This window comes from Plodia interpunctella, chromosome 8 (assembly GCF_027563975.2).
Source record: "Plodia interpunctella isolate USDA-ARS_2022_Savannah chromosome 8, ilPloInte3.2, whole genome shotgun sequence".
NCBI classification, from domain to species: Eukaryota; Metazoa; Arthropoda; class Insecta; order Lepidoptera; family Pyralidae; genus Plodia; species Plodia interpunctella.
Window position 1 is genome coordinate 6023607 of NC_071301.1, and position 25609 is coordinate 6049215.

At 33.4% G+C, this 25609-nt stretch overlaps 3 protein-coding genes and 2 long non-coding RNA genes across 6 annotated transcripts; 3 read left to right on the forward strand and 2 right to left on the reverse strand.

Annotated features, from left to right (window-relative positions):
* Window positions 1-2248: 2248 nt before the first annotated feature.
* LOC135309760 (uncharacterized) lies at window positions 2249-4027 on the reverse strand. The gene is made up of 2 exons (XR_010369960.1): window positions 3194-4027; window positions 2249-2467 (listed from the first exon to the last, which is right to left on the reverse strand). It is a non-coding gene; the product is annotated as an uncharacterized LOC135309760 (long non-coding RNA).
* Window positions 4028-5126: 1099 nt separating this feature from the next.
* Window positions 5127-7923, forward strand: LOC128671791 (uncharacterized). Of its 2 annotated transcripts, none has more exons than XM_053748552.2 (5): window positions 5127-5383; window positions 5924-5987; window positions 6910-7020; window positions 7306-7415; window positions 7767-7923. In XM_053748552.2, exons 1-5 carry the CDS (start codon window positions 5303-5305, stop codon window positions 7887-7889), a joined length of 489 nt encoding a protein of 162 aa, XP_053604527.1. In that variant the 5' UTR covers window positions 5127-5302; the 3' UTR covers window positions 7890-7923. The 2 variants fall into 2 exon arrangements, with proteins under 2 accessions (XP_053604527.1, XP_053604528.1); XM_053748553.2 differs by having other exon boundaries at window positions 5130-5377.
* A 2538-nt stretch (window positions 7924-10461) lies between these two features.
* On the forward strand, window positions 10462-12585 carry LOC128671792 (uncharacterized). Its single transcript, XR_008404880.1, has 2 exons — window positions 10462-10931; window positions 11570-12585. It is a non-coding gene; the product is annotated as an uncharacterized LOC128671792 (long non-coding RNA).
* Window positions 12586-14378: 1793 nt separating this feature from the next.
* On the forward strand, window positions 14379-15035 carry Ggamma1 (G protein gamma subunit 1). Its single transcript, XM_053748837.1, has 2 exons — window positions 14379-14523; window positions 14599-15035. The coding sequence occupies exon 2, from the start codon at window positions 14698-14700 to the stop codon at window positions 14908-14910; it is 213 nt and encodes a 70-aa protein (XP_053604812.1). The 5' UTR covers window positions 14379-14523; window positions 14599-14697; the 3' UTR covers window positions 14911-15035.
* A 947-nt stretch (window positions 15036-15982) lies between these two features.
* Drep1 (DNA fragmentation factor-related protein 1) lies at window positions 15983-19532 on the reverse strand. Its single transcript, XM_053748836.1, has 3 exons — window positions 19387-19532; window positions 18549-19063; window positions 15983-17952 (listed from the first exon to the last, which is right to left on the reverse strand). The coding sequence occupies exons 2-3, from the start codon at window positions 19025-19027 to the stop codon at window positions 17838-17840; spliced, it is 594 nt and encodes a 197-aa protein (XP_053604811.1). The 5' UTR covers window positions 19028-19063; window positions 19387-19532; the 3' UTR covers window positions 15983-17837.
* Window positions 19533-25609: the final 6077 nt, after the last annotated feature.

Sequence of the window (25609 nt, forward strand, 5' to 3'; positions counted from 1 at the left end):
CTTGTCAAACAAAACAATCTTTAAAGTTCTTTCTACTACAACAAAAAAAATTATTTGTGTTCGTAGAATAATGCGTAAAGTAAAAGAAGGCGAATCTTATAACTTACAACCCACTCAGACCGTGGCGATTACGTTTGCATCTTGTGCGTCTTTACCTGATTATGTTTATTTAAAAATGTGGCGTGTACCTGTTCTGCCATATATTCCACCGATTAAACAATGTTTCCGGTGCCTACGTTATGGCCATCTTGCCAAATTTTGTAAAAATGCAGAACGTTGTTCTATCTGCACTGAAGGCCATAGCTTCAAAAATTGTAATGTTTCTTTAGCGAATGCAGTTTGTATTCATTGCAAAGGCAATCATATAGCCATTTCAGGCACTTGTCCAGTAAAAAAACAAAAAATTATTGAAAATAAAAACAAGATTATTCCACAATCCTATTCTGAAACCTTGAAAAACAATGCCTTTCCATCACTTACTAATCCAAAAAATTCACAAGAATTCCAAAAACTTGTTCTCTCTGACACTAAAATGCTCAGCTTCATCACTGAAGCAATCATAAAGGTGATTACACACAATAAAATCAATAATAACACTATTGTAAATACTAAAACTATTGCAGACACTCTTAAGGATATACTTAAGACAAATTCAGTTTGTTCGGAAAATTCACAGGTATAATAAATATTTGTCAATGGAATGCACAAAGCTTATTAAGTAATAGACTTGACTTCCAGAAATTTTTATATGATCAAAATATACATGTTGCTATTATATCAGAAACGTGGTTAAGACCACACCACAAATTTAATATTAAAGGCTACTCTGTTGTAAGAAATGACTCTGGCAATGACCACAATGGGGTAGCTATTTTAATTCATAACTCTTTTCATTTCTCTAATTTTGCTATTGCATCTGATAACTCAATACAAACTGTGGCAATTTCTCTTCAATTAAATAGTAAATCTGTCACCATAGTTAGTGTTTATTGTCCTAGTATTAGCACCCCTAGATTCTGTAGTAATAAATTGAATAATTTAATTTCTTCTTTACCCAAACCCTTTATTTTTTCAGGAGATTTTAACGCTCATCACCCATATTGGGGTTGTCATTCTACTGATGCTCGTGGTAGGGACATTCTAGATATTATAGATAAAAATAATTTGGTTCTCTTAAACAGCAATGTGCCTACTACAATTGGTTCAAATATTGCTAGACCTAATGGTCTTGATCTCACCATGGTTTCATCGTGTTTAGTATTACATTGTGATTGGCAGGTCTGTGACAACCCACTTGGAAGTTATCACTTACCTACATTAACAAGGTTGTGTCTAGGACCAAATTCTAATAATATGCTTCATAACTCTTCAAATTTGCTAAAACATGTTAATTTAAAATTGGTTGATTGGAAGACTTATGAAGCACAGGTCAATTTATTGTTGTCTAATTTCAATGTTAATCATGTGGATCCCATCAATTCTTATAATAGTTTTTGTTCTATAATTTCTAGTACTGTTGAAGCTTCAGCTCCCAAAGCTAAACATTCTGTTGCACCCAGCATCAATGCAAGTCGTAGATCTTTGCCATGGTGGAATCACATTTGTTCTCAAGCAGTTGAAAATGTTCATAAAGCTTATATTTTATTTAAAACTTGTCCGTCTACAGAAAATTTTATTAATTTGAAACGTGTTCAGGCTATTAAAAAAGTTATTTTAAGACGCGAAAGACAATTCAGTTGGTTGCAATACTGTTCCTCACTAAATCGTTTATCTTCTATGAGTGAAATTTGGAAGAAAATTAAAAAAATTAACAATTCATACTCTCCTTCCACAAATTTTGTTTCTGAATACAATTGGGTAACTGACTTTCTTCATAAATACACCCCAGATACAGTTGAAAATAATTTTACTGTTCCCTCTATTCACACAACCAATAATTCTTATTTGTTGAAGGACTTTTCTATGCAAGAATTACAATCAGCCCTTAACTCTAGAAAAAATACTTCAACAGGTCTAGATTATTTATCTTACAGAATGTTGAAATTGTTGAATGATTCTAATAAACAAACATTTTTAACAATTTTAAATTTGCTATGGCAGAACTCCTTAATTCCTTCACAATGGAAAATGGATTGTATTATTCCAATTCTAAAACCAGATAAAGCTCCTAATGATCCAGACTCTTATCGTCCTATTACTTTGACCTCATGTGTTGGCAAAATTTTTGAACAGTTATTAAAACAACGTCTTGAATTTTATGTAGAGAGTAACCATTTATTGCCTTATAATCAATTTGGATTTCGCCGTGGTCGATCAGCTCGAGAAAGTCTGTGTCACTTGAATTTGGACATTCAGGAGGCCTTATCAAACAATAAAATTCTGGCTTGTGTCTTCTTTGATGTAGTTGGTGCTTTTAATAATGTTAACTTGCATGTTCTTTCTGCCACTCTAATCAGCTTGGGACTTCCTGTAAAAATTGTAAATTGGATTTTTAATTTTCTTCATGAACGGAAATTATATGTGAAGTTTAATAATAATCTTATAGGACCAAGATATTCATATAAAGGTGTAAGTCAAGGAGGAATCTTGAGTCCTTTGCTGTTTGTGTTGTATATTCATCGCTTAAATATTAATCTAGGTTTGGATGTCAATAATTTACAGTTTGCTGATGACCTGGCTGTATATTGCAAAGGAGATAATATGTCAGACATAAACAGAAAGATGAATTCAGGCCTGGCTGGGTTGAACTCATATTTCACCTATCTCCAGCTGAGCATCAGCAAACAAAAAAGTAAAGTGGTTGTATTTTCAAAAAAATCTATTAAAGTTAGGGATATTTGTATAATGTATGAGGGTAATTTATTGCCTGCTGATTCGTCAATAAAATTTCTGGGAGTCATGTTTCAAAACAATAATAATTTTAATAAATATGTTGATATTATAGCCAACAGGAGTCTTCGAGCTCTTAATATTCTTAAAACATTATCTGCTACTTACTGGGGTTCAGACCCCAAAATTTTATTAATGTTGTATAAATCCCTAGTTAGAAGTCATTTCGAATATGCATATTTTTGTTATGCTAATCAGAAAAGTATAGATAAGCTGGAAAAAATTCAGAATAAAGGTCTTCGTATTATTTTGGGTGCTATGATGTCTACGCCAATTATCTCAATGCAAGTTGAATGTAACATACCTCCTTTAGCCATAAGATTCCGTTATCTTAACTATAAATTTCTGCTCAAAATTTGTTCTTCAACAGGTCACCCCTTAATGCCTAAGTTAGTAAATTCTTCTTCAAACTTAACAGAATGTCTTAAAGAAGCTGTCGAATTCAAACTTCAAAATAATCTTTATGAAAGTGTAATCCTGCCATGCTATTCAGGTTCTTACGAAAGCAAATTTTATCCTATTAAAATTGTTATAGATAAATCTCTTGAATTTAAAGAGGATGTTTACAACAAATTAGAATCATACAGAGGTTACAAGCAAATTTATACAGACGGTTCAAAGAATACGTCAACGTCAGCTGTCTCAATGGCTATTTATGATTTAGAAGCCAAAACGGGTCATGGGTGTAGACTCCCTAATAATGCTTCCATTTATACGGCAGAGTCAATTGGAATATTTTCAGCTCTCGAATACATTTCTGAACATTCCTATGATAATTGGATTATTATTACTGATAATATGGGTATTTTAAGTTCGCTTAATAATCCAAAATTTGATTCTACCACCTCATTTATAACACATAAAATAAGAGAAAAGTACTATGATCTCTGTCAGAATCATCATAAGGATATAATATTACTATGGACTCCATCACACATAGGTGTGAAGGGTAACGAAAGTGTAGATTATTTCGCCAAAACTATAGTGCGTTATGGTAACTGCATTGAATTAAAATCTTGCTCACTACCAGCGGGAGATGTTCTATCTTTATTAAAACAAAATATATCACAGCTTTTTGACAAACAATGGAAGGAGACTTGGGAATTGAATTGCAAGGGTTTATGGTATGCGGGAATCAATAATAAATTAGGTCGACCTTGGTTTGTAAAAGGAAGAGATTTTGCTGGTAGAAAGTTCTATACTATAGTTTGTCGTCTTCGTCTTGGCCATGGTCGTTTTAATTCTCATCTGTTTCGTCTTAAACTTTTGTCTTCTCCTATATGCAATTATTGCAACATTGCAGATCAAACTTTACATCATTTGTTTTACGAATGTTCCAATTTCTGTTTGCAAAGAATTGTGTTAGTCGACCGCCTAACACAAATTTATAATTATTCTGAAGCAATCCCGCGCTCGCTTCAGGAACTCTTATCCAATCCTGCATGCTTTAAACCTTTATATGAATTTGTAACAAATACTTTTATGGAAATTTGATTGGACTTAAAACAAAAATATTTATATTTTTGGTTATGTTTTATTTGGATTTATTACTAAAGACTAGGCCTTTTAGGCCTCAATTTTTGATGTACACTACAGACTTGGCTTATGCCTTCTTCTTCAGTGGATATTAGCCACTCTTATTTATATATAAATATTCAATACAAAAGACTTGGCTGTATGGGCTAGTACTCTTTGCCTCCTCAATAAAACGAGGGAATAAACCAAAAAAAAAAATGAGTTTAGTGTTGTAGCTCGACGATTATCAGTTCAGTTTAGTGAAGTCTGTAGTGTTGTCGATAGTCTATTATCAAAACAATAGTCGATAGTTTGGCGTACTATAATATGGATAGCAGGTTTTGATTCGTTTTGATGCAATAGGTACCTACCTAGATAGGTAGGTTAAAGATCAATACCTACCATGATGATTCAAAGTGTATTGATGTTGCAAATTAACACTATCGAAGTAAAATTACCTATTCGACTGGGTAAAAAGTAAAACGTATTAAGGTATAATCTAACGCGTAAGGTAATAATCTAACGCGTTAGTTAAATGTTACTTTAATTGGTCAGTTTTCAGTTAGAGTAGACCACAGGATTAGACAGGCTTATCGTATCAGTAGAGCGAGCGTATGAGTTATGTATTCGAGATTCGTCAACCTAGTCGAGAAAAGTTGACAACTCGAATATCGTAATTTTGTAGTTACAAGTACCACTGTCATATCCTGTGGACATGCATGTCATATATAATATGTATCATAATAGTCAAGGTGTGTGTAGATAATGTGTTTTGTGTTTTCTTCTGAATCGGAATCTTCGGCGGTTTCTTTTCTTCATGTCATGTTTTTATTTCTAGCTTGCTGATAAATTAATACAGTTGTAGATTATAGATTTTAAATTTGTAAATAAATAAAACATGTCAAAATTAGCACATGTAGTGGAAGGTGAGGCTTCGGAATCGGATTCAGAAATAGAAGTTGGAAGATCACCTGTAAGGGTATAAAATATTCACCGTACCTACCTACTTTTTTCATTACATATGTCAAAAAATTGAAGTAATATAATTAGTAAACTGTAAATAATTCTAGAACTTTGCGCCGTCTATTTTATAAGCGTTATTAACTATCAAACTTTTGGACCAAATCTTACGTGAATCACGTACTTTCGGGATAAAAACTACCCTGTTTTGATCCTGTCCTTCCTCAGCTTCCTCAATACCAAGTTGGGTCATTTAATTGTGAAGAATTAACAAATATATTCATACACGGCTTTAATTTTAATCGTAAATATATTATAATATTTGTGAGATGGGATGTACCCAGGCCGTCTACTTGTGAACCGGTGCTACCAGGGGTGGTGGGCTCGATTTTCATTATGTTTTGTTTGGTTAATTGTGTTTTGGTTGCCTTGAATTTAATTGAAATTTGAATATTATATGTATACTGATAATGCAGACTATCCATTTTACTTGTAGGCTTGCATCATAACTATTTGTAATTATAGTATAAAACAATTTACTGGTGTTATCTTTTTTCAGGATTTAATAGAACCAAACACAGAAGAATTTGTGATTGCTGGTGAAGCACCCGAGTCAGATGATGGTAACTACAATCTTCTATTTAGTTTATGCCAGATTTTAAATTCTCACTTCCTTTAATGTCACAGAGTTGAAATTTTATAAATGTTTCATAATTTTTTAAATAATAATCATGATAAATATTAACATTGATTTTTATAAACATTAAAATGGGCATTTAGTTAACTATTTGTTTAAAAAAGAAAATATTCAAGGTAAAAAGAATAAATATTGAAATAAATAAAAAATAAGGAAAATAAACTTGTGTTGGTTAGGTTTAACCTAACCAACATAAGTTTATTTTGGTTTTGTTGGTTTTTGTTTGGTTAGGTTTACCTAACCAACACAAGTTTATTTTCCTAAAGCTTGTGACCAACCAAACAGCAGTGCTTCGATCTGTGTTAAAAATTTGCTTGCAAAAATACTAATCCTATATCTACATCCAAATAGTAATAACATGGCCTGTTAGGAACTTGGGGCTATTGCCCATGTATATTGCATCATTACAAGCAAGGGAATTTAACCCTGCTTATCAATGGCTAGATCGTAACTTAATCATGGCCAAATAAGAACATGGACTGTAGAAGGGTTAAAAGTAACTTAATGACCACACAGCTACTTCATTTATAATCACAGAGAAATAGGAACAAACCAACAATTATAATAACAAAGGAACAACAATTATAATAACAACTATTATAATTACAAAGGAACATGACCGTATTGCATGACTGCCTGGTCTACAATTGAGTCATTACAACATTTGCTTGTTCATTTTATAGCCAACACACAGGTGGGTTGACAACAGGTAACAATTGTGAGTCACTTTGCTGATGAATACCTTTTGGTAAACTAAGCTGTTTTACCGACAATATGTTAGCTAGTAGCAGATAAAATAAAAATAAAGTTAACACTCCCATCATATTATTTTGTCTGTGATGTTTCAGAATCGAAAATTACCCTGCCACAAAATGATCCAGAAGTGCCTCTCTATCCAGTCATGTCTCCTGCACCGCCAAATAAACTGATGTACACTTCACTCTTACACCAAAAATTGTGTAAGTTTATTTTTGATTGATAATAAATACATAATTGACAGTTATTTACAACTCTCAGGAATCCTTATCTACAGTTAGACTTCTAAGCCAAAGGGCTTAAAAATTTAACTGAAAGCAGTATGAGGAGACTGCTAATTTAAGATAGGCCCACGAATTTAATCAATCATAAAAAATAGAAACAAACTGACTGACTTGTCAGCTCATACCTCGAAACTGCTGAATGATATGACAGATCCCTTCAGTCTGTTAGACTGTGTTTAATAATATAAATAATAATTGTTGCAGGGGAATGCAATGTTTCCCTTCGAGCTACTATAGATGGCCTGGTGCGGCATACTACAGACATATCTGTGGAGAAGCTCACAAGTGCTGATAAGACTTTGTTAAATGTACAAGTAAGCCTATTTTCGATTATTATTTTTCTTTCATTTTCCTATTTTTTATTATTGCAGATAATATAATTTTAATCAAATTATTAAATGTGTGTTCTCCTATCCTACTAATATTATAAATGCGAAAATTTGTTAGGATGTGTATTTTTGTATGTATGTATGTATGTATGTATGTATGTATGTATGTATGTATGTTACTCTTTCACGCGAAATTGTTATGAAATTTGATACATGGATGGAATATAACATGGAATAACACATAGGGTACTTTTTATCCCGAAATTCCCACTTTATATTTTTAACTTTATAATTTCCATTGTTGGTGTTTCTAATATCATCACTCTTATATTTCAGGAAAGCATGCGAGCTACTAATGCCAATTTAACATTGGCACGAGCAAGACTCAAGCAAATTCACGCGGCTCTAGAGAAGTCAAATTGTGGTGCGGCGTTACCAACTGTTAAGGTCAAACCGTGAAAATAAAATAAAAATATTGTATATATATTTCTTACTACCTGCCTAATTACTTAAACGGTAGATCCATAAATATTATAAAGACAATAGGTATTATAAAGAATTTTTAATTTTTGAAATTGGTTTGGTAGCACAAACGGTATTTGTTTGTGAGTTTGAGGCGGGTAATCTCTGAAGCTACCAAACCGATTTCAAAAATTATTTCACCATTAGAAAGCTACATTATCCGAGATTGCTATAGGCATATTTTTGTTTTGAAATAAGTAGTTTTCAGCCAGAACAATCAAAACTTATAAAGTAATCCGAAAAAAAAGCGCTAATGAAAATAATACGTGCGTGCCAGGGCCAGCTACTATTGATTATACATGCATAGAATGTACTACAAAAATATGAGTTTTTAGTAGTTCCATAAAAGAGTCCGCGACCGCGACACAATATATCTATCTTTTATAATTAAGTAACTATAAGGCATTTTATATCTAAAATATAATGTAAATTAAAGGATGCATTTTGACAGTTACTATTACACTACCTTTTGCCCGCGGCTTCGCCCGCGTGAATTGCATAGCAAAATCTGTAAGCGTACTCTGTAATACTGGTGAACATACGAGTATATGATTCAAATTCGTATTTTTTCTCATCTTTAGTTCAATTATCTGTTTCCCGCTGCGTGTCTCGTCCCGCAAGTAGATATCCCGTACCGTTTCCTACATAGTGTGCCATCATGTTTTTTGCAATGTGTCCCATCCTGTTCCCCACTACGTGTCTCCTTCCCATTTCCCACTCCGACTTCCACTCCCGCTTTCTGCAACGCGTGCCGTCCCATTTTCCATGACGTTTTACGTTCCGGTTTTTGTTAACCATAAACGTAAATTCAACATTTTTTGTATTTACTATTACTGTTATTTACTACAAAAAGTAAGTGTGCCAATTTTCAGCTTTTTATCTTAAAAATTGTATTAAATCCCATATAATCTATCACCCCCTTTTTGAAGGGGTTGAGTGTTAATTTTCAGAAAAATCTGAAAAACGTATTCATAACTTTGTTGTAAACAACCAAAATCGAAATTTCAAGTCACTAACTTCAACGGTGTAGAACTTTAATATTTAAAGTTTCTCACCCTTTCACCCCTTCGGAGTAGAATTTCCAAAAATCCTCTTAGTGCTCACCTACATGCCAAATTTCAGCTTATGAGAAGGGTTTCAGTGGTGTAAGAAAACGAGGTAGTCTCATATAAAATGTATTGTCTGTCACACACACACACAGGAGATTACAAATACAGAAGGGTTCGGAAAAATCCCTTAAAATTATTAAAGTCGCGATAGATATGGGAGCGCGTGGATCGCGGCACATCAGTGTAGGTATGCGGAAGATGTGAATAGCTTGCCGGTTAATGGCTGACTGCCGAGCACAGAGGCGTCGGGGCAAACGGCGCGCTATATGACGTAGTGCGCATGCGCGATGTATCACGCGATGTGCGCGCAGGTGTTTGAAAGAGATTGCTATTCTCTATATCGCGTCGGCAACGGACCGCGGGAGGCCCGAGTGGGAAGGTCAGATGTACGGTGGTTTACTATACACTCCCCCTCAAGTCCTGGAGAACGCCCCCGCTCCTGGACTGGTGATTCAGTATCAGGTTTGTGAGGATTAGGGGAACGTCCACATCCTTTTTTAGGGTTAATTGGCTTTGGCAAAGGTTCTTCATTGGTGTCACCTTGGTAACGAGAGAGATCTTTGGCGGCTTTGGTGATTGCATTTAAGCGTCGGTAATCGACGCAAAAACGGATAGACCCAGCTCCTTCTTTGAAGGGTTGAGGGGATAAGGAGGTACTGATATAGGTGGATGCTCACCTGTATCGATGCGGTGTTCAGCGTATGGTGTTGGTCCTCCCCCTGCTCTAAAAATGTGTGCATGCCTGGTAATTAGCTCAGCTAGCGCCTGTCGCTCAGCTGGTTTGAGATGAGTACCTTCATTCTTTCGGAGTATTTCGGTATATGCACAGGACGCGCTACGCGAGGTAGGTGGTTCGAAACAAGTCATATTTGACTGTACTATTTGCACTGAAAAACCGAACTTCCTTACTAAAATCTATAACTACACCAGCGGCGGTAATGAAATCGATACCTTATAATGTTTCATTATTGGTAGAATCGGGAAAAATTATGAATGACATAGTAATAGACTTCGTTTCCAAGCACACCTGTAAGGTGGTAGTGAGTACCTCCATGGTACGTACAACACCGTCGGCAAGTTTAACTTCTCGCGTCGACGGGAGCAGGGGGTGTCCCCTTCCTTGAAGTAGAGTGTATAGAGAATGACCCGCAATGCAATGTTTAGCCGCAGTGTCAATCAACGCGGTACCATTAAAACCTAAAATTTTAATTTAAAAAATCGGTCGTAAATCTCGGTTCGATGGTCTCCCGGAGTCGTTACCGCATGTAAGCACATTATTGTGATCATTTATTACACAAAAGTCATGTGAAAAAAATTACTGTCCCTTGGACTATTTGAAAATAAGTTACTGTCTCTTGGACTATTATAAAAATCAACACTGTCTCTAGAACTATTACAAAAACATACTCTTTTTTACATAGTCCTAGAGACAGTTTTATCTCTTAGACTACAATAGTTATTAGGAAGAACTTTATTACATACATTATCGTTGGATAAGTTACGCATATGTATGCATACAATTGTATTATTTTGTAGTAATATTGTTTTTATGGGCAATAAATATATTTTGTATTGTATTGTGAATTTAGTTTTAATAAAAAAATTACAAAAGTCGACAGAGAAAGTCGTTCTGACAACTGATAACAATTTTTGTATGAATACAACGAAAATAAATAAAATTACTTTGTGCACATATGTATCAAGTAAAAATCTTACAATTTCGTTGCGGGCTATGACCGCGCTCTGCGTTACACCGTACGCTATGCCACTATGGACCAATCACATATGGACCAATGGTGGGCTTATTGCTAAGCGATTTCTTCCAGCCAGCTTTTGGGTAGTGAGAGAGGATGGGCACGTGGTGGACGCAGTATGTATTGATTTATAAACTTACATATACTATAAATAATAATATAAACATATATCAATATGCAAATACTACAACATGAACATGAAGGAAGAGAAAAAGAATAATAAAATCTACTTCTATTATCTCAATTTCTTTATGTAATTTTTTGTCTTATCATCAGTTCTAAACTAAGTAAATAAGTCTATTTATTTCAATAGTTTTTGTAGGTACGTATTTGACCACTCTCTCTCTCATCTGAGCGTTATCCAGGTTGCTGCCATCTCCACAGAGCGTCGGCGCCCCGGGCTTTCCCACTTTTTGTCCTATTTTGTATAATGCAGGATTGACGTCGCCATTTTCACAAACACGCCCTCGGTCAAAATTCATATTACTGTCTGATAATTGTTTATCCCTGATTTTTACACCAATAGCGAAAGTATGTTTGTTTCTTTGTTCACGCTCAATCTACTCAACCAATAATTTTGAAATTTTGCATACATGTAATTTAAAGTACTCTATGGAGAAGGACATAGGTCATTTTTCATCCTGGAAAAATAAATGTTCCCGTGGGAAAATTACGCGGGCGAAGCCGCGGGCAAAAGCTAGTAAACTATACAAATTGTCACATAGACCTAGAAAACTAGAACTATTTTATACAGATATTGGGTGGTTCTCCGAGCGTTTCGACCGCTGCCGGAAAATTAACGGATCATAATCCGTCAATTTTCTTGAGGAAGGAATCATTTCCAAAAGCAATCAATCATTCATAAAATTTACATTATACCACATAACAGATTAAGGATTTTGAGGTAAGATACATAAACTGATAAACTGATTTTTGTGTTTGTTAAAATTTGAAAAATTGCAAAAACGCGCGGCCGCATCGGTCGAAACCACGGAAAAATAGTAATGCGTATGAGAACCGCTGTCAACAAATTCGCAAATTTATATTTTACGTAAGTAGTACACTGAAAATTATCCAATGAGAACGGGCATAAGTACACCCGAAGTCTGTGGACTGATTACTGGAATTGGATCGATCAGTGCCCTTCAGTTTCAATATAATAACGCGTTTAGGGTACTGTTGAGGCTGCCACAATATGATGTTGCAGTACATCTGTATGTTTGCGGATGCAATGGATTTACGCTGTGCTTTCAAACGGACACGTAATCTTACAGCAGATCGGTTTGTCCTGAAAATGTTAGGGTTTGTTTCCTGAAATTAAAAAACTACATTCACGTGGTCGATCTGCGGACAGAAAGTACTATTTACTATTATATAAAATTAAAGGCTGTCCTGCTTGTTTCATTTATTACTTCCTTATTATGTCCTCTGTATAAAATGAAGATGCAAGCGGGACATTACGCAGATTAGAGAGTTTCGATGAATATTTGACGACCTCGGTGGCGAAGTGGTAAAGTGCTTGCCTCTGAACCGAGAGGTCCCGGGTTCGATCCCCGGTCGGGTCATGATGGAAAATGATCTTTTTCTGATTGGCCCGGGTCTTGGATGTTTATCTATATATGTATTTGTTATAAAATATAGTATCGTTGAGTTAGTATCCCGTAACACAAGTCTCGAACTTACTTTGGGGCTAGCTCAATCGGTGTGATTTGTCCTAATAGATTTATTTATTTAGTATGAAAATAAAATAATTTATTTTATATATTTTTATTCATTATACTAGTTATTAATAATCGCAAGAGCTGCAATGAAATATACGCTGTATAGCGAGCGACTGATTTTTCGAAATGCCGTTGAACTTGCACCTTGAATTATTTTTACAAAAAGTAATTAAATAATAAATAAATAATAAAATAAATAATAAATATATTAGGACAAATCACACAGATTGAGCTAGCCCCAAAGTAAGTTCGAGACTTGTGTTATGGGATACTAACTCAACGATACTATATTTTTATAACATATACATATATAGATAAACATCCAAGACCCGGGCCAATCAGAAAAAGATCATTTTCCATCATGACCCGACCGGGGATCGAACCCGGGACCTCTCGGTTCAGTGGCAAGAACTTTACCACTGCGCCACCGAGGTCGTCAAAGTAATAAGTAAGTGTCTTTGCGTACATAATGTGGGTATTAAAGTGTGACACTCTCCAAATGTTAGGCGTTGAGTACTCAGCTCATGGACCCATTTTCTTTTCTTCCTCACATCTTGAGATTCTTCTTCAGTTAATGCTAATAACAACAAAACCTCAGCTTCGATGTCAAAAGACATATTTTCCTTCGCCTCAGTTTGGAAGGTTAAACGAGCGAGCGAATCGCGCCGATTCGCGTCCCGCGTCTCGTTGAACGAAGCTAAGTCAACAATATTGAAAATTGACGCTTTTTGCCTCCATTGGTGCCGAGCTTTGCGTAATATTCCCTACTAGCTTTTGCCCGCGGACTCGCCCTCGTCAATTTCATAGTAAGATCTCGGTCATTCTTTAAGAAAAGTGTATACCAATTTTCAGCTTTTTATCTTGAAAATATTATTAAGTCCCATAAAATCTTTCACCTCCCTTTTGATAGGGTTGAGGGTTATTTTCAGGAAAGTCTGAAACAGGTATTCATTAATTTTTTGTAAGTAAACAATTTAAAATCCAAATTTTCAAGTCACTAACTTCCACGGTGTACCTAGAACTTCATATAAAATGTTTCCTCCCCTTTCTAAATTTCGACGATTTTTAGAAATTCTACATTTCTAAAAATCGTCTCTTAGTGCTCACTACATACCTACACTACATGTCAAATTTCACGTTCCTATGCCCAGAAGTTCGGCTGTACGTTGTCTGCCTGTCTGTCAGTCAGTCAGTCAGTCACTCACTCACTCAGTAACGGAAGAATTTTATATATATAGATTGTCTATCCTATTTCATCCCTGTAGGGATGTAATTTTCAATATCGTATTAATGCATTATTATTTTTTATCAACTTACAAAATTAAATCAAAAATTTTAGTTTTAAGTTTCATACAAACTGGCAACCCCTATTTCACCCCCTTAGGGGTGGAATTTCGATATATCCTTAGCGGACGCACGCTCCTAGACACAATCTACCGTCCTGCCAAATTTCATCTTCATCATCATGGGCTCTGTAGTTTTCGAGATATGTGAGTGAGTGAGTGTTTTTCGCTTTTATATAATACTAGATGTTGACCCGGGCTTCGCTCCCGTGGGAATTTTGAGATAAAATATAGCCTATAGCAATCTTGGATAATGTTCCCTTCTAATGGTGGAAGAATTTTTTAAATCGGTTCAGTAGTTTGGAAGAATTAATCTTCCAAACTACTGAACCTCAAATATACAAACTCACAAACGCTTACCTCTTTATAATAACGGTGTAGATAGATTGCCGCCATTGGCAATGCCAATACGTTTATTTATTGAAGTTGTGCTTGTACCAGTAGTGCCATCTGCGCCGAGCTTTGCGTAATAGTCCTTATTAAAAAAAAACAAGATATCAATGTCAAAAAAATACTGATTTGTCATTTGTAAGGTATAATGACAATCAAAATTTATTATCCTAGATTTGTCCTCCATTCCATTGCGAGTGAACGCGAAATTTACAGAAAAGTATTCTACGCATTGTTTGCATTGGAACACCTTTGTATGATTATTTTTAAATTGTTTTATGAATCATTTACTGTGTTTGACGAATTCACTTTGGAATCTTTCTTTCTAGGTTGGAACATTTTGAAGGTGTACCTTAGGCTACGCCCAGTTTCAAGTTGTCCGATTGTTTGATTTTGTGTTCATCATAGGCCTATCAGATACTGCCGTTATGGATATGATGGTATCAACGTTGCAACAGCAGCGTGCTGTCACAGAACAGCTACGGCGTGAGGCAGCTATTAAACGGATTCCTGTCTCCGCGGCCGTGGCCGATATCGTCAAATATATCAATGAACATGAAGTAGAGGATTGTCTACTAGTTGGCTTCTCTAGTCAGAAAGTGAATCCTTTCCGCGAGAAAAGTTCCTGCACTGTACTTTAAAAATTACTTACCTACATGTTGTATGTGTATTGAAAACTATGTATTCTATGTCCAAAATGGGAATTGTGAACATAATACTAGTGTAATTAGTATTTTTAATACTAATTACACTATTTTACAGTATTTTTAATACTAATTACACTAGTATTATGTATGTTATATTATATCAATGCATCATTTATTTTATGATTCTGTGTAAAATTTGAGTCAATAATGTCATTCATATAAAGTAAATTACCTACACATAAACAAATTATTTAAATTGAACACAAAATCTTCGTAATTAAAATAATGTTTTAAATTAATGGTACTTTTATTTAATTTTAACCATTGGAGCTCTGGGCGACATTATAATGGAGTGGAGATGGCATGAAACATCATCCAGTGCAAAAACAATTGTTACTTTTGTGAGGTGAGACCTAGTCAATTTGCTTCAAAAGAATGATTGTAATGGGTAAACAAATTCCCCGTGGACCTACTGGTGGGTTATAAGAAAAAAACATTGTAAGAAACAATAATGGTAAGCCCTTCTGGCATGATGGGGACCAACACTGTTCAAATGAGTTTCGGCATTCTCAGCAGTGGTTATTCCGAAATGCCAGTAGTTTGTAGCTTGTGAGAATTAACTATAAATATAAAAATTGATGAGAAAAACGGTCACGGCTCATTCTTTAGTATAGGTATTATTGCAACATGTTTGGATTAGATCTGTATAAAACTCATATGGCAAGAATGGGATTTGAACCTGGGAACTTTCGATCACAGATCACTTTGGTTTAACCAGTATTTACTATTTCAGCAAATCTCAATTATTGATATATTTTTCGAGGTCTCAGAATGCTTTATTAGTACATAAATTGAACCTGTATATATTTAATCTTTGTTTAAGTCTAAAATAAATGGGGATGTTTATCTAAAAACAGGAGATGTTTGATTTTGACACAAGTTTGATTTCAACTGTGGAACTGAAGTTTCCATGTACAAATGAAAAAAAAATAGAAGAAAATCTGATCTTCTAAAAATCGAAAAATTAAAAGGCAATAAATTACTATTTCTAATAAAAGACATTACAGGCTCCTAGATTCGTATATTGTGCACAGAAAAAGTAATACCACTTTCATCAATTCCACTCACAGACCATTATATCTGTGATTCCGCTATAAGTATTACACCAAAGGTGAAACAATTCCATAACTTACTCTGAGCTTGGTTTCACTCTGCAATTTTAAAAAATCATAAATTTCAGGGTTAAATAAAATGTAGCAATACTTTTTAGATTCCCGCGAGTTTTTATTTTGTTAAATGGCAAATTGACGGATTGGGATAAATTATTACTGAGTTCGAAAACAAGCTAGGGAATCACTGCTATGTTAAACTTCTTCTACATTAAACACATGTATACAATGTTCTTATCTATTTATGTATTAGATTTTAATGTTATCACACCACATGCACTATATAAGGGTAAATATCAAGTATTACAGATTACTAGAATATTGATGTTATATCTATAGTCAAACATTGCTAGATTTATGAGAAAGTGCATTGTATATTAAAAATAAATAACAGTAGGTACCTAGTTCAATAATGATGACAAAAATAAAATTCAAAGGTAAAGTTATAATAAATTATGATATAATATAACCGCCTTGACAGAAGTATGCATATGTGTACAACTTCAATATTACTAGATAATAATAAATACTTAAATAATAATATTTTTTTAAAGGATACATTTCTAAATAGTGCTAACATTATTTTACAATAAGTGAAGAGGAAAAGCAATATTCTACTTTTGGCCATAACACACAAAAAGGAATGCCCATTCAATTACAATCCCTACAATTACACCCCCCATAGTCTGGATACAAGTAAGTATGTTGGATATTGAATATATGGCAGTGGAATTAAACTTAGGAAAACTTACATAATATCTAAATGGATTGAGCAAATTTGGAATTAAAATAATAAATTCTTACTCTAGGGGTAAAACTATATAAAAAAAATTAGTTTACCAACTATCAGTCTTTTGAATTGATGTTGTTTATCAACCTTGTGGCAATTTATTCCTCAAAAGTTTACAAAAAGAGACAACACAGTAGATGATTATTGAACATCTAAAATGGTAATGTTCTAGCAAATCTATTGTCAGATCCATTATTATACTAAACATTTAAGTGAGTGAAAACTTGATCCTGTATACACATCAAATTAATGATATTTATTATATGATATAGTTAAATGAAAATTAAACAAAACTTAACATATGACAGTAAAAAGTGTATGAAAAATTAGTACAACATGATTTAATTAGGTATGAAAAAAAAACTGAGATAATAAGTTTAAAAAACAATGGTTAGCAAATTTACTTTATGAACATTTACAGACTCTACATTTTACCTTATAATGTCTTATAGTGATACCATATTAATAACTTTCAATTTCAGCTCATTTTCATAAGATTAGCGTCTTACATTAATTAACATCTATAATTTCATCACATACCTACCTGCTTATTTCCCTCTAATATGATATTCAAATCAAATGAAATAATTTTATGAAAGTTTCATAGCAAAAAAAAAAAATAGTTTCCTACTTATAAATTGCATAAAATTTAAATGCAAGTAAGGTTTGCTGTAAATTCAATTGAAATCAAGCTTCAGTCTATAAAAATCCAAACTGTTAAAGGCCTCATCAAATTGGTGTATTAAATAATTTCTAGCAAATATCAATTTACTAGCAAATACTTATATAAATAGTAAAGTTGAATAAATTATTAAAGCAAATTTACAAATTTACAATAAGATCTTTCTAAATATGAATAAATAAACTAAATAAAATCTTTGTAAACTTTTGAGATATTCTATCCCTTAAAAATAAATGAGGGTTACATTAGTAGGTTACCACAGAAACTAATGCTGGGGTTCTTAGACTCTCTCTTGCTTTGGAGGGGAGACATCTTCTGCTCCATTTGCAACACTCTGGTGATACAACTTCAGTAACTCCATTGCATCTTGGGCTTGTCTCTTTTCTAACAGTATTCTGAAAATTTTACAGAGGAAATTAGCTTCATAAACAATGATTTTTACTTTTAGATATTAAAAAAATATCCAACAACTTTGGTCCTTTAGATAAATAAATGATACAACATCTGGATCTAATGGACCAAAGTTAAGAATAGTACCGAAGTTAAGACATTTTTTTAATATTTAAAAGTAATCATGTGACAAGTTGTTGGAAGTTTTTGTTAGTTAATCATCTATTAATAACAAGCAAAGTCTAAAGAATTTATTCAGATTAGACCTTCATAGGTTATTTTCATTTAATAATACTTATCTAAGCTACAACTATGTACTAGCATATCGCAAAGACCTCGGCTAAGATGTAATGCTGAAAGAAATTGAAGCAAGCATCAATTGGTAAATATTTTTTTTCGAAATTTGGTACAAAGAATCTTCAGGTATTATTTTTATTTTATTAGAAAAAGTTATTTTGAAGTTAAAAAATTATTTTATTTCTTTGGAAAAGTAGGACTTTACAAAAATTTATATAATAGAATTAGAAACATGAAGCCACTAGCCGTTGGTAGTAATGATAACAACAAATAAATATGAGAAGTAAAAGTAAATAGGTATTACCTTCCTGAAGCTTCTTTAATGTGCTCCAAAATTATTCTGTTATCTCTGTCGGTGACAATATCGGCAAGGCTGTCGGGATCCATATCAGATAAAAGCTCTAAGTCCTGACCACCCAGTAACGATATGTGACAAAGGTTATGCTGAAGCCTCCCGACAAGGTTTGCCACTTGGCCTTTATCTCCAAGTGTTACTTCATCAGTTTGATCGAGAGACACTTGGCACTTCGGCATATTTGGTGCCCACTTTTCGTTGCCGTGTAGAATCATAAGCGAAGTATCAGGTTCGAGAGTGGAAAAATACTCCTCATCATCTACTTCTGTCCCGTCGGATTCTAATACCACTGTTAAATTCTCAGCAGGCAAACCCAGCTTTTCTGGTACTTTAGTCAATAAGTCCTCCAGGGAAATAGCCACAATGCCCTTCTTTTTGTCTCGATTTACATCGGAAATCTTGTAAGGCTTGTTGATATCGTTCTCCATTATTTTTGTTTAGAAACGTATCAAATTATCCCTGTCCTGTATGGCAAGAAGAAGATATATTAGAGTATTTATATATTTGTTCTTATTTTTGTCACAGACAACTCTCACACTTTGATTCCTGTTAAATAATTTTCCTGGAAAATTTTCGTAGGTACCTGACACACAAAAAACTTACAAACCGACACACAGCACACACACAATGAAAATTATCTATGTAAAATGAATGAGAATGAATCGGATCCGAGTGAATGGAGTGAAGTGAACGATAAAATTTGACATAAGAAAATTATTGCCATACAAAATTATTACATATATTAGCGCGGGCCCTTCCTAAATCTATGGATTACACATAAACATACCTTTAATTTTAGTTATTTGAGCTGCTTGCAGTGAGTTTTGAACGAACTAAGAATAAAAAAGGAAATATATTCACATAAATAAAAATATTTTGTTGATTTTATAGGCTAGACAACTGCTTGCTACGAGCTCTTGAATTCGACTCCCGTGCGTCTCTGCGTCCGTCAGCCGATCTCTATCTATATAAGCTCGTTTGTAGTCGGTACAACCGCCAAAGGGCACATTTTAATACAAGCTTTTATGTAATTTGCAATGTAGGTAACTATATATGAATGTCCCTATGTCTTGGGTGGAATCTTGCAACTCAAGTTTACCATAACATGGTATATGTATTGTTTAGCAATACTTACATGTGATTCATACATAGCAAGGTTGTGTTTGAACAAGCGTTTTACGCCGCATTAGAATTCAATGTTAGGTTTAAAGATCTTTATTGACTCATAAAGAATACAACAATTCAATTACAATGAGTCTCTAACTTATAAACAATTTTGCAAATAACATAAAACACATAAATAAACAGTGTAGGACTTTCAAAAAATTTAAATACACTTACAAAACTTTGGTGTGAAGATATTTGTTTAGATTTCCTTTAAACAAAGTCAAAGTATTTATGTCTTTTAAGTCTTTTGGTAAATTATTAAACATTTTGGTTCCTTCATATATATCACTTTTCCCGTATTTTGTTCTAGGTGTAGGCAATTTTATTTTATTAGTACCTATTTCTCAAATGGTATTAAACTGTTTATATTTTATTAATTAATTAATTTATTGTAAAAGTTGTTTGCGTTTGGATTTCTTTTTTAAGAATGTTTTTTACAAGAATGCACATTTTGTATGTGTATAATTGCTTTGTATTACATTTTTTTGGTTTTTATACTGCGTTACAGTATCCATTAAACAGTCAAAATTAAATAACGTTTTTATCACCTTATTATGAGAACTTTGAATCAGATTCATACAAGTTTTATTAGCTCTAGGTACCCCAAATCTCAATAAGACATTCGAGGTGTGACTTTACTAAAGAATTATATAGCATGTATTTAATCTTAAATGGGATACAAGAACCAATGCTCACTATTTATTGAAAGAGAAGGTTAAAGCGGTGTTTTTTAATTTTTTGCAGCGAATATCATATAACTAGTCTTCTTTGTGTTTATCAATATCATCAAAACATATAATAAAGCAGTAGAAAAAATATCTGTATAAAAATATCTGTATAAAATATCTGTATACATTGTGTAAATATATTTTAAAGTAGTTGTTATGACCGGTGAGATTTTTGCCGCTATTTGTGTTAGTTTTATTTCTATGGTTAGAGAGAATAAACGCTTTTGAAATGTAAGTACGTTTTATTATTTAATTTATCTCTATTATAATGAATAATTGTTTATCATCACGCTTATTCATTGCATAACACTCGTTATTAGAAAATTCAAGTAAATCTATGTGTATATTTCACTTCTGAAACGCGGGAATAGTTGACAATTTCAAATATGCCCAATGAACCTCTAAATTTATTTGCCATGTTCCCGGCGATCCTACATATATATATAAAAACGAAAAACACTCACTCACTCACGTATCACGAAATCTCGAAAACTACTGAGCCCATGAAGATGATATTTATCAGGAAGGTAGATTGTGACTTGTAGACATCCGTTAAGAAAATATATCTCGAAATTCCACCCCTAAGGGGGTGAAACAGCGGTTGCCAGTTTGTATGAAACTTCGTCATTTTTGAAGTGAGACACATGAAGTTTTTGATTTAAATTTGTTGGTGGTATAAATTATAATGCATTATAAATTCGATTTTGAAAATTACATATCTATAGGGATGAAATAGGAGTTGCAAGTTTGTATGAAACATCGTCATATATGAAGTAAGACACAAGCAATTTTTAATTATTTGTAATTGGTAAAAAATAATAATGCATTAAATAGATTTTAGTAATTACATCCCTATAGGGGTGAAATAGGGGTTGCAAGTTTGTATAAAACTTCATTATTTTTGAATTGTGACACATGAAACTTTTTATTTAAAGTTGATAAAAAATAATAATGCTTTAATTCGATTTTGAAAATTGCATCTATAGGTGAATGATGTAGGTGGAAATTTATGCGAAACTTTATTGTTTTTGAAGAGAGGTCCATGAAATGTTCGACAAGCGTTACGGGGAGTGGGACACGTAGCGGGAAATGGGATGGGGCACGTTGTGGGAAACGACATGGGACAATTTGTAGGACACTGGACAGGACAAATTTCGGAACGAGATACGTAGCGGAAATCATAGCGGGAAACGGGGAATTGAACTAAAGATGAGAAGAAATATTGGAATAAGAATTTGAATCATAGTAATAAATTTTACCAGTCTTAGTATACGCGATAAAAGAATAACTGAAATTTTACTTCGATTTCTTTTAAGAACTGAAATTCAAGCGTGCGATGCCGCGGGCAAAGGTTAGTATTTATATAAAAATAAAATTGGGCGATAGAGTCATAGCAATAGAGTAAGAATTGAAAACAAAATCCTGTCTGTCTGTATGTCTGTTTGTACACGCTAATATCCAGAACTACTGGACGAATTTGAATGAAACTTTTAAATTAAATTATTTTGAAAACTTGAACACCAGATGGAGAACATCGCTGGTCCATATCTTGCGTCTTACACGTGGGTAGGTACCACAGATCATAGCCTAGGCACTGATGAATCCCATACACACGTTCAATAAAATAAATTTGAAATCGGATATGCATTTCTTGGATGGCTGCATCGAAATTAAATACCTCAGTATAATTCATCAATAGATATTATATCTGAATAGCAAGGTGGGAGATACAGACTCCCAGGTGATTTATAAAAATAGATCTGAATTTGACCACGAACAATTTGGCATATAAACTTATGTACAGGTATTTAAATTTAAAAAAAAAGTGCCGGTGTGGCTGTTTATCCCATAGATTCAGAAAGGGCCCGTTTATCCTATATTTTTTAAAAGGGAGAATTCTTGATTTATCAAATAAAATACAATCAATTAAATAATGTCGAAACACATCATCGTTTCGTCGTCATATTTGTAATTATTGTCTTTTTATTGAATATGTTTTATGAAGAATGTAATTTATTAAGAATTACCTTAGAAAAGCTACTAAGAAGCCACGGGAGGATATGGAGTAGTCCTATTCTAGGGCGGGACCACAAGCCTCATCGTTCTTATCCTCTAGTGTACCCACTATATTTATATATGCTAACAATGTTATTTATTTTAAAATAAAGACGAGAAGGTGGTGGAAGGGAGTACAAGGGCGGCCGCAGGGTCACGATCGGTCACAGCGCGACGCGACGGGCTGAGATCAATAGAATAGGTTGGGGATTACCCCTACCTCCAACACGAGAGGTTGACCGCAATTTAAAACTTACCGTGTCACATCTTTACCTAGCCTGCCCAAATAATAGGATTTCATTAAATTTATGTACCGATTTCAGATCTTTGAGCAGTAAACCATTTCTCACACTCGGAAAATAGTGAATCTTTGATCTGAATATAAAAGAGAATACGAACAAAGTAATGAGACACCTTGGTGTTCCCATTTTGGCGCAATTATGAAAAAAATCCTACATTTACATGTATGATTTTTTGATGCTCTAAAACTAATTTAACTACTAAATCAATCGTGCAATATCACGTCACTAAAGATTAGTGACGTGATATTGCACGATTATACTACCTAATATTGCTGCTTCCTGCTGGAGTCTGCTCACAACGATCTCTTATTATCACAGCTCATTATCTATAATTTTCTCCATACAATTTATTTCTTTACATCTGGGTTTGATTTAAAATCTGGATGAGTACTCTCTTATAAGACGGGAAGTAAATTAAAAAAATATAATTTCATTGGTTAGTTTCATATCCAACGGCAATCTTTGCTATTTATTTTTTTTATTCAAGGAGGGTCATATAATGTACCTACTAAATATAAAAACTTCATTTCTTCATATGTTTTCATCTCAATAATCAATAATTTCTCATTATCAATTTTATTTCAGGGCAAGAAATACGTACCTACTTTATATTTATTATTATAATATTAATTTTCTATCAGATGTTGGATGTGATTTGTGCCAGAAGGTTGACGTGCAAAGTTGCTAAATCTGTTTCATTACAGCCGCACATAGAAGGTGAGCCGAATTAAGTTTGTATTATTTAAGGCCAGGGTCGCGTCGAGGCCAACAAACGACGCATCCGCAATACTACTAAAATTATAATTTCCTACGGGACTACAAGGCTAGGCTTGTCATTTTGCATAACGGTTTATTAACTATAATTGCTTTGTTTCTTGTGGTCACTTAGAATAATTAGAGCTTGGGAAATTATTAGCCTATGGTAGATATTTAATATATATCTGATTGATAGATACTTAGGTAAGTAATACTAATTATAAGCATATCTATCGTTTTCCTTGTATTAAAATTGTCCTCAAATAACTTTCCTCTATAATTCACATTGATTGCTTTTAGGTTTAACAAGTGGAAAATTACGAGATTTGTGTCGTGTACAATCAGAAATAATTTGAATAAGTACAATTAATTGCTAATTTCGTATTCATTCACAATGATGTTAATCCCCAGTTTATTGTGGATACTTTCTATAGAAATTGGGACTTGTCGAAAGGTAAATGTAGTGATTTTTATTTTCTGTTAGTTGTTACGATGGTAAATATTCGAAGTGGCATTAGCGAACCCAAAGAACCAATTCTGAGAACAACTACTAGATGATATAAATAAAAAAATTAAATAAAAATGCACTGCGTGCACTCAGACATGCAAACACAGACGAGTCAAACTTATGACACCCCCTAACAGATTACATGATTTGTGACAATATCGAAACATCATTTAAAATGTACCTAGTGACGGTGATATATTGGTAGATTCAGCAAAGTGCTCGATTAAAATGAACGTGGAGCAATGTTACCGTATGTACTCAAATAAAGTGAGGTGAATATGGTTTTTAAAATTCAGAGTACGTTTCAATTTGCAAATGGACTGTTGGTATGATAATAATTTATGTAAGGTAGATATTATTTATGCAATAGTATAGTCGCAGAAATTATCTCTCTCTCAACTTCGTTTCCGACTGAGTTTGGGACTGTGTGTGACCTTGAGAAACCTGTGGAAAAAAGTTAAGCTAAATGTTTTTGAAGATTCCTATGTGATTTTACAACCGACAAATACATCTCAATCATAAATTAACAAAAAGAAAAAAGTGATCGCAACATATTTAGTCAATTATTATTATTATGATAGTAACATACTCTTTCATTTCTCCGGTAACAAAAACCTACAACAATATCTTTTATACGTACCAATATTGTCCATCAAAAGTATGCAGTCCTCATAAAGGAGTCCCTTTTATTCGCTGTGAAGAGTTATTTAAGTGGTATTGTCATATGTTTTATGTATTGTATTGCAGGTCGTGTGACCTTTGTCTCGTTCGTTATTCAGGTCGAGGTCAAAGGTGTCAGGTCAGGTTCCCGCGGGTACATTAGGTAAACGATATACTAGCGCTACTACAAAGCCGCTGTAAATGGCTGGTACCGAAAGGAAAACCAATGATTAATAAGTTAATGCTAATGCTAATTATACTAGCTTAAGTGGATGTGGATTATTTGGTAGCACTTACTCTATTATTTATAAGAAAATCATTATAAGGTACTTACAGTTTCCTGTTATTGTCCCTGGTGGTATAGCCGAAGTACTTGTTAAATTATGATCTACGAAGGATTCGACTTTGGGGGTGAGAAGCTTTAAGACTATATTTCATAAGATTCGGTAGACAAATAGGTACATAAGATTGCGATTAGACTATATCTCTGTTAGGCTAGATTTCAGTTTAACTATAATCACGAATTGTCTAAATGTTATGTATTCTATTATATGGAAAACTTATTATAAGCTTTTTCGTAAACGTAGCGCATAAAGTCTTAGCTCGTAGCACTTGCTACGAAGATCTAGTTTAGTAGTTATCTACGACGTAGATATTCGTAGCAAGTGCTACAAAATTATTTTATTTAAAAATATTCATATTTTTTACAAACTTCTCAGTGTCATTTTAATTTTATAGCAAAAAAAAAAACAATTCAAGTTTACTTAAAAGTTCTTCCCCGAAGGCATCTTGCGAAATAGCGTCCCGGGTTCTGAAATAGGTATTAACAATTTT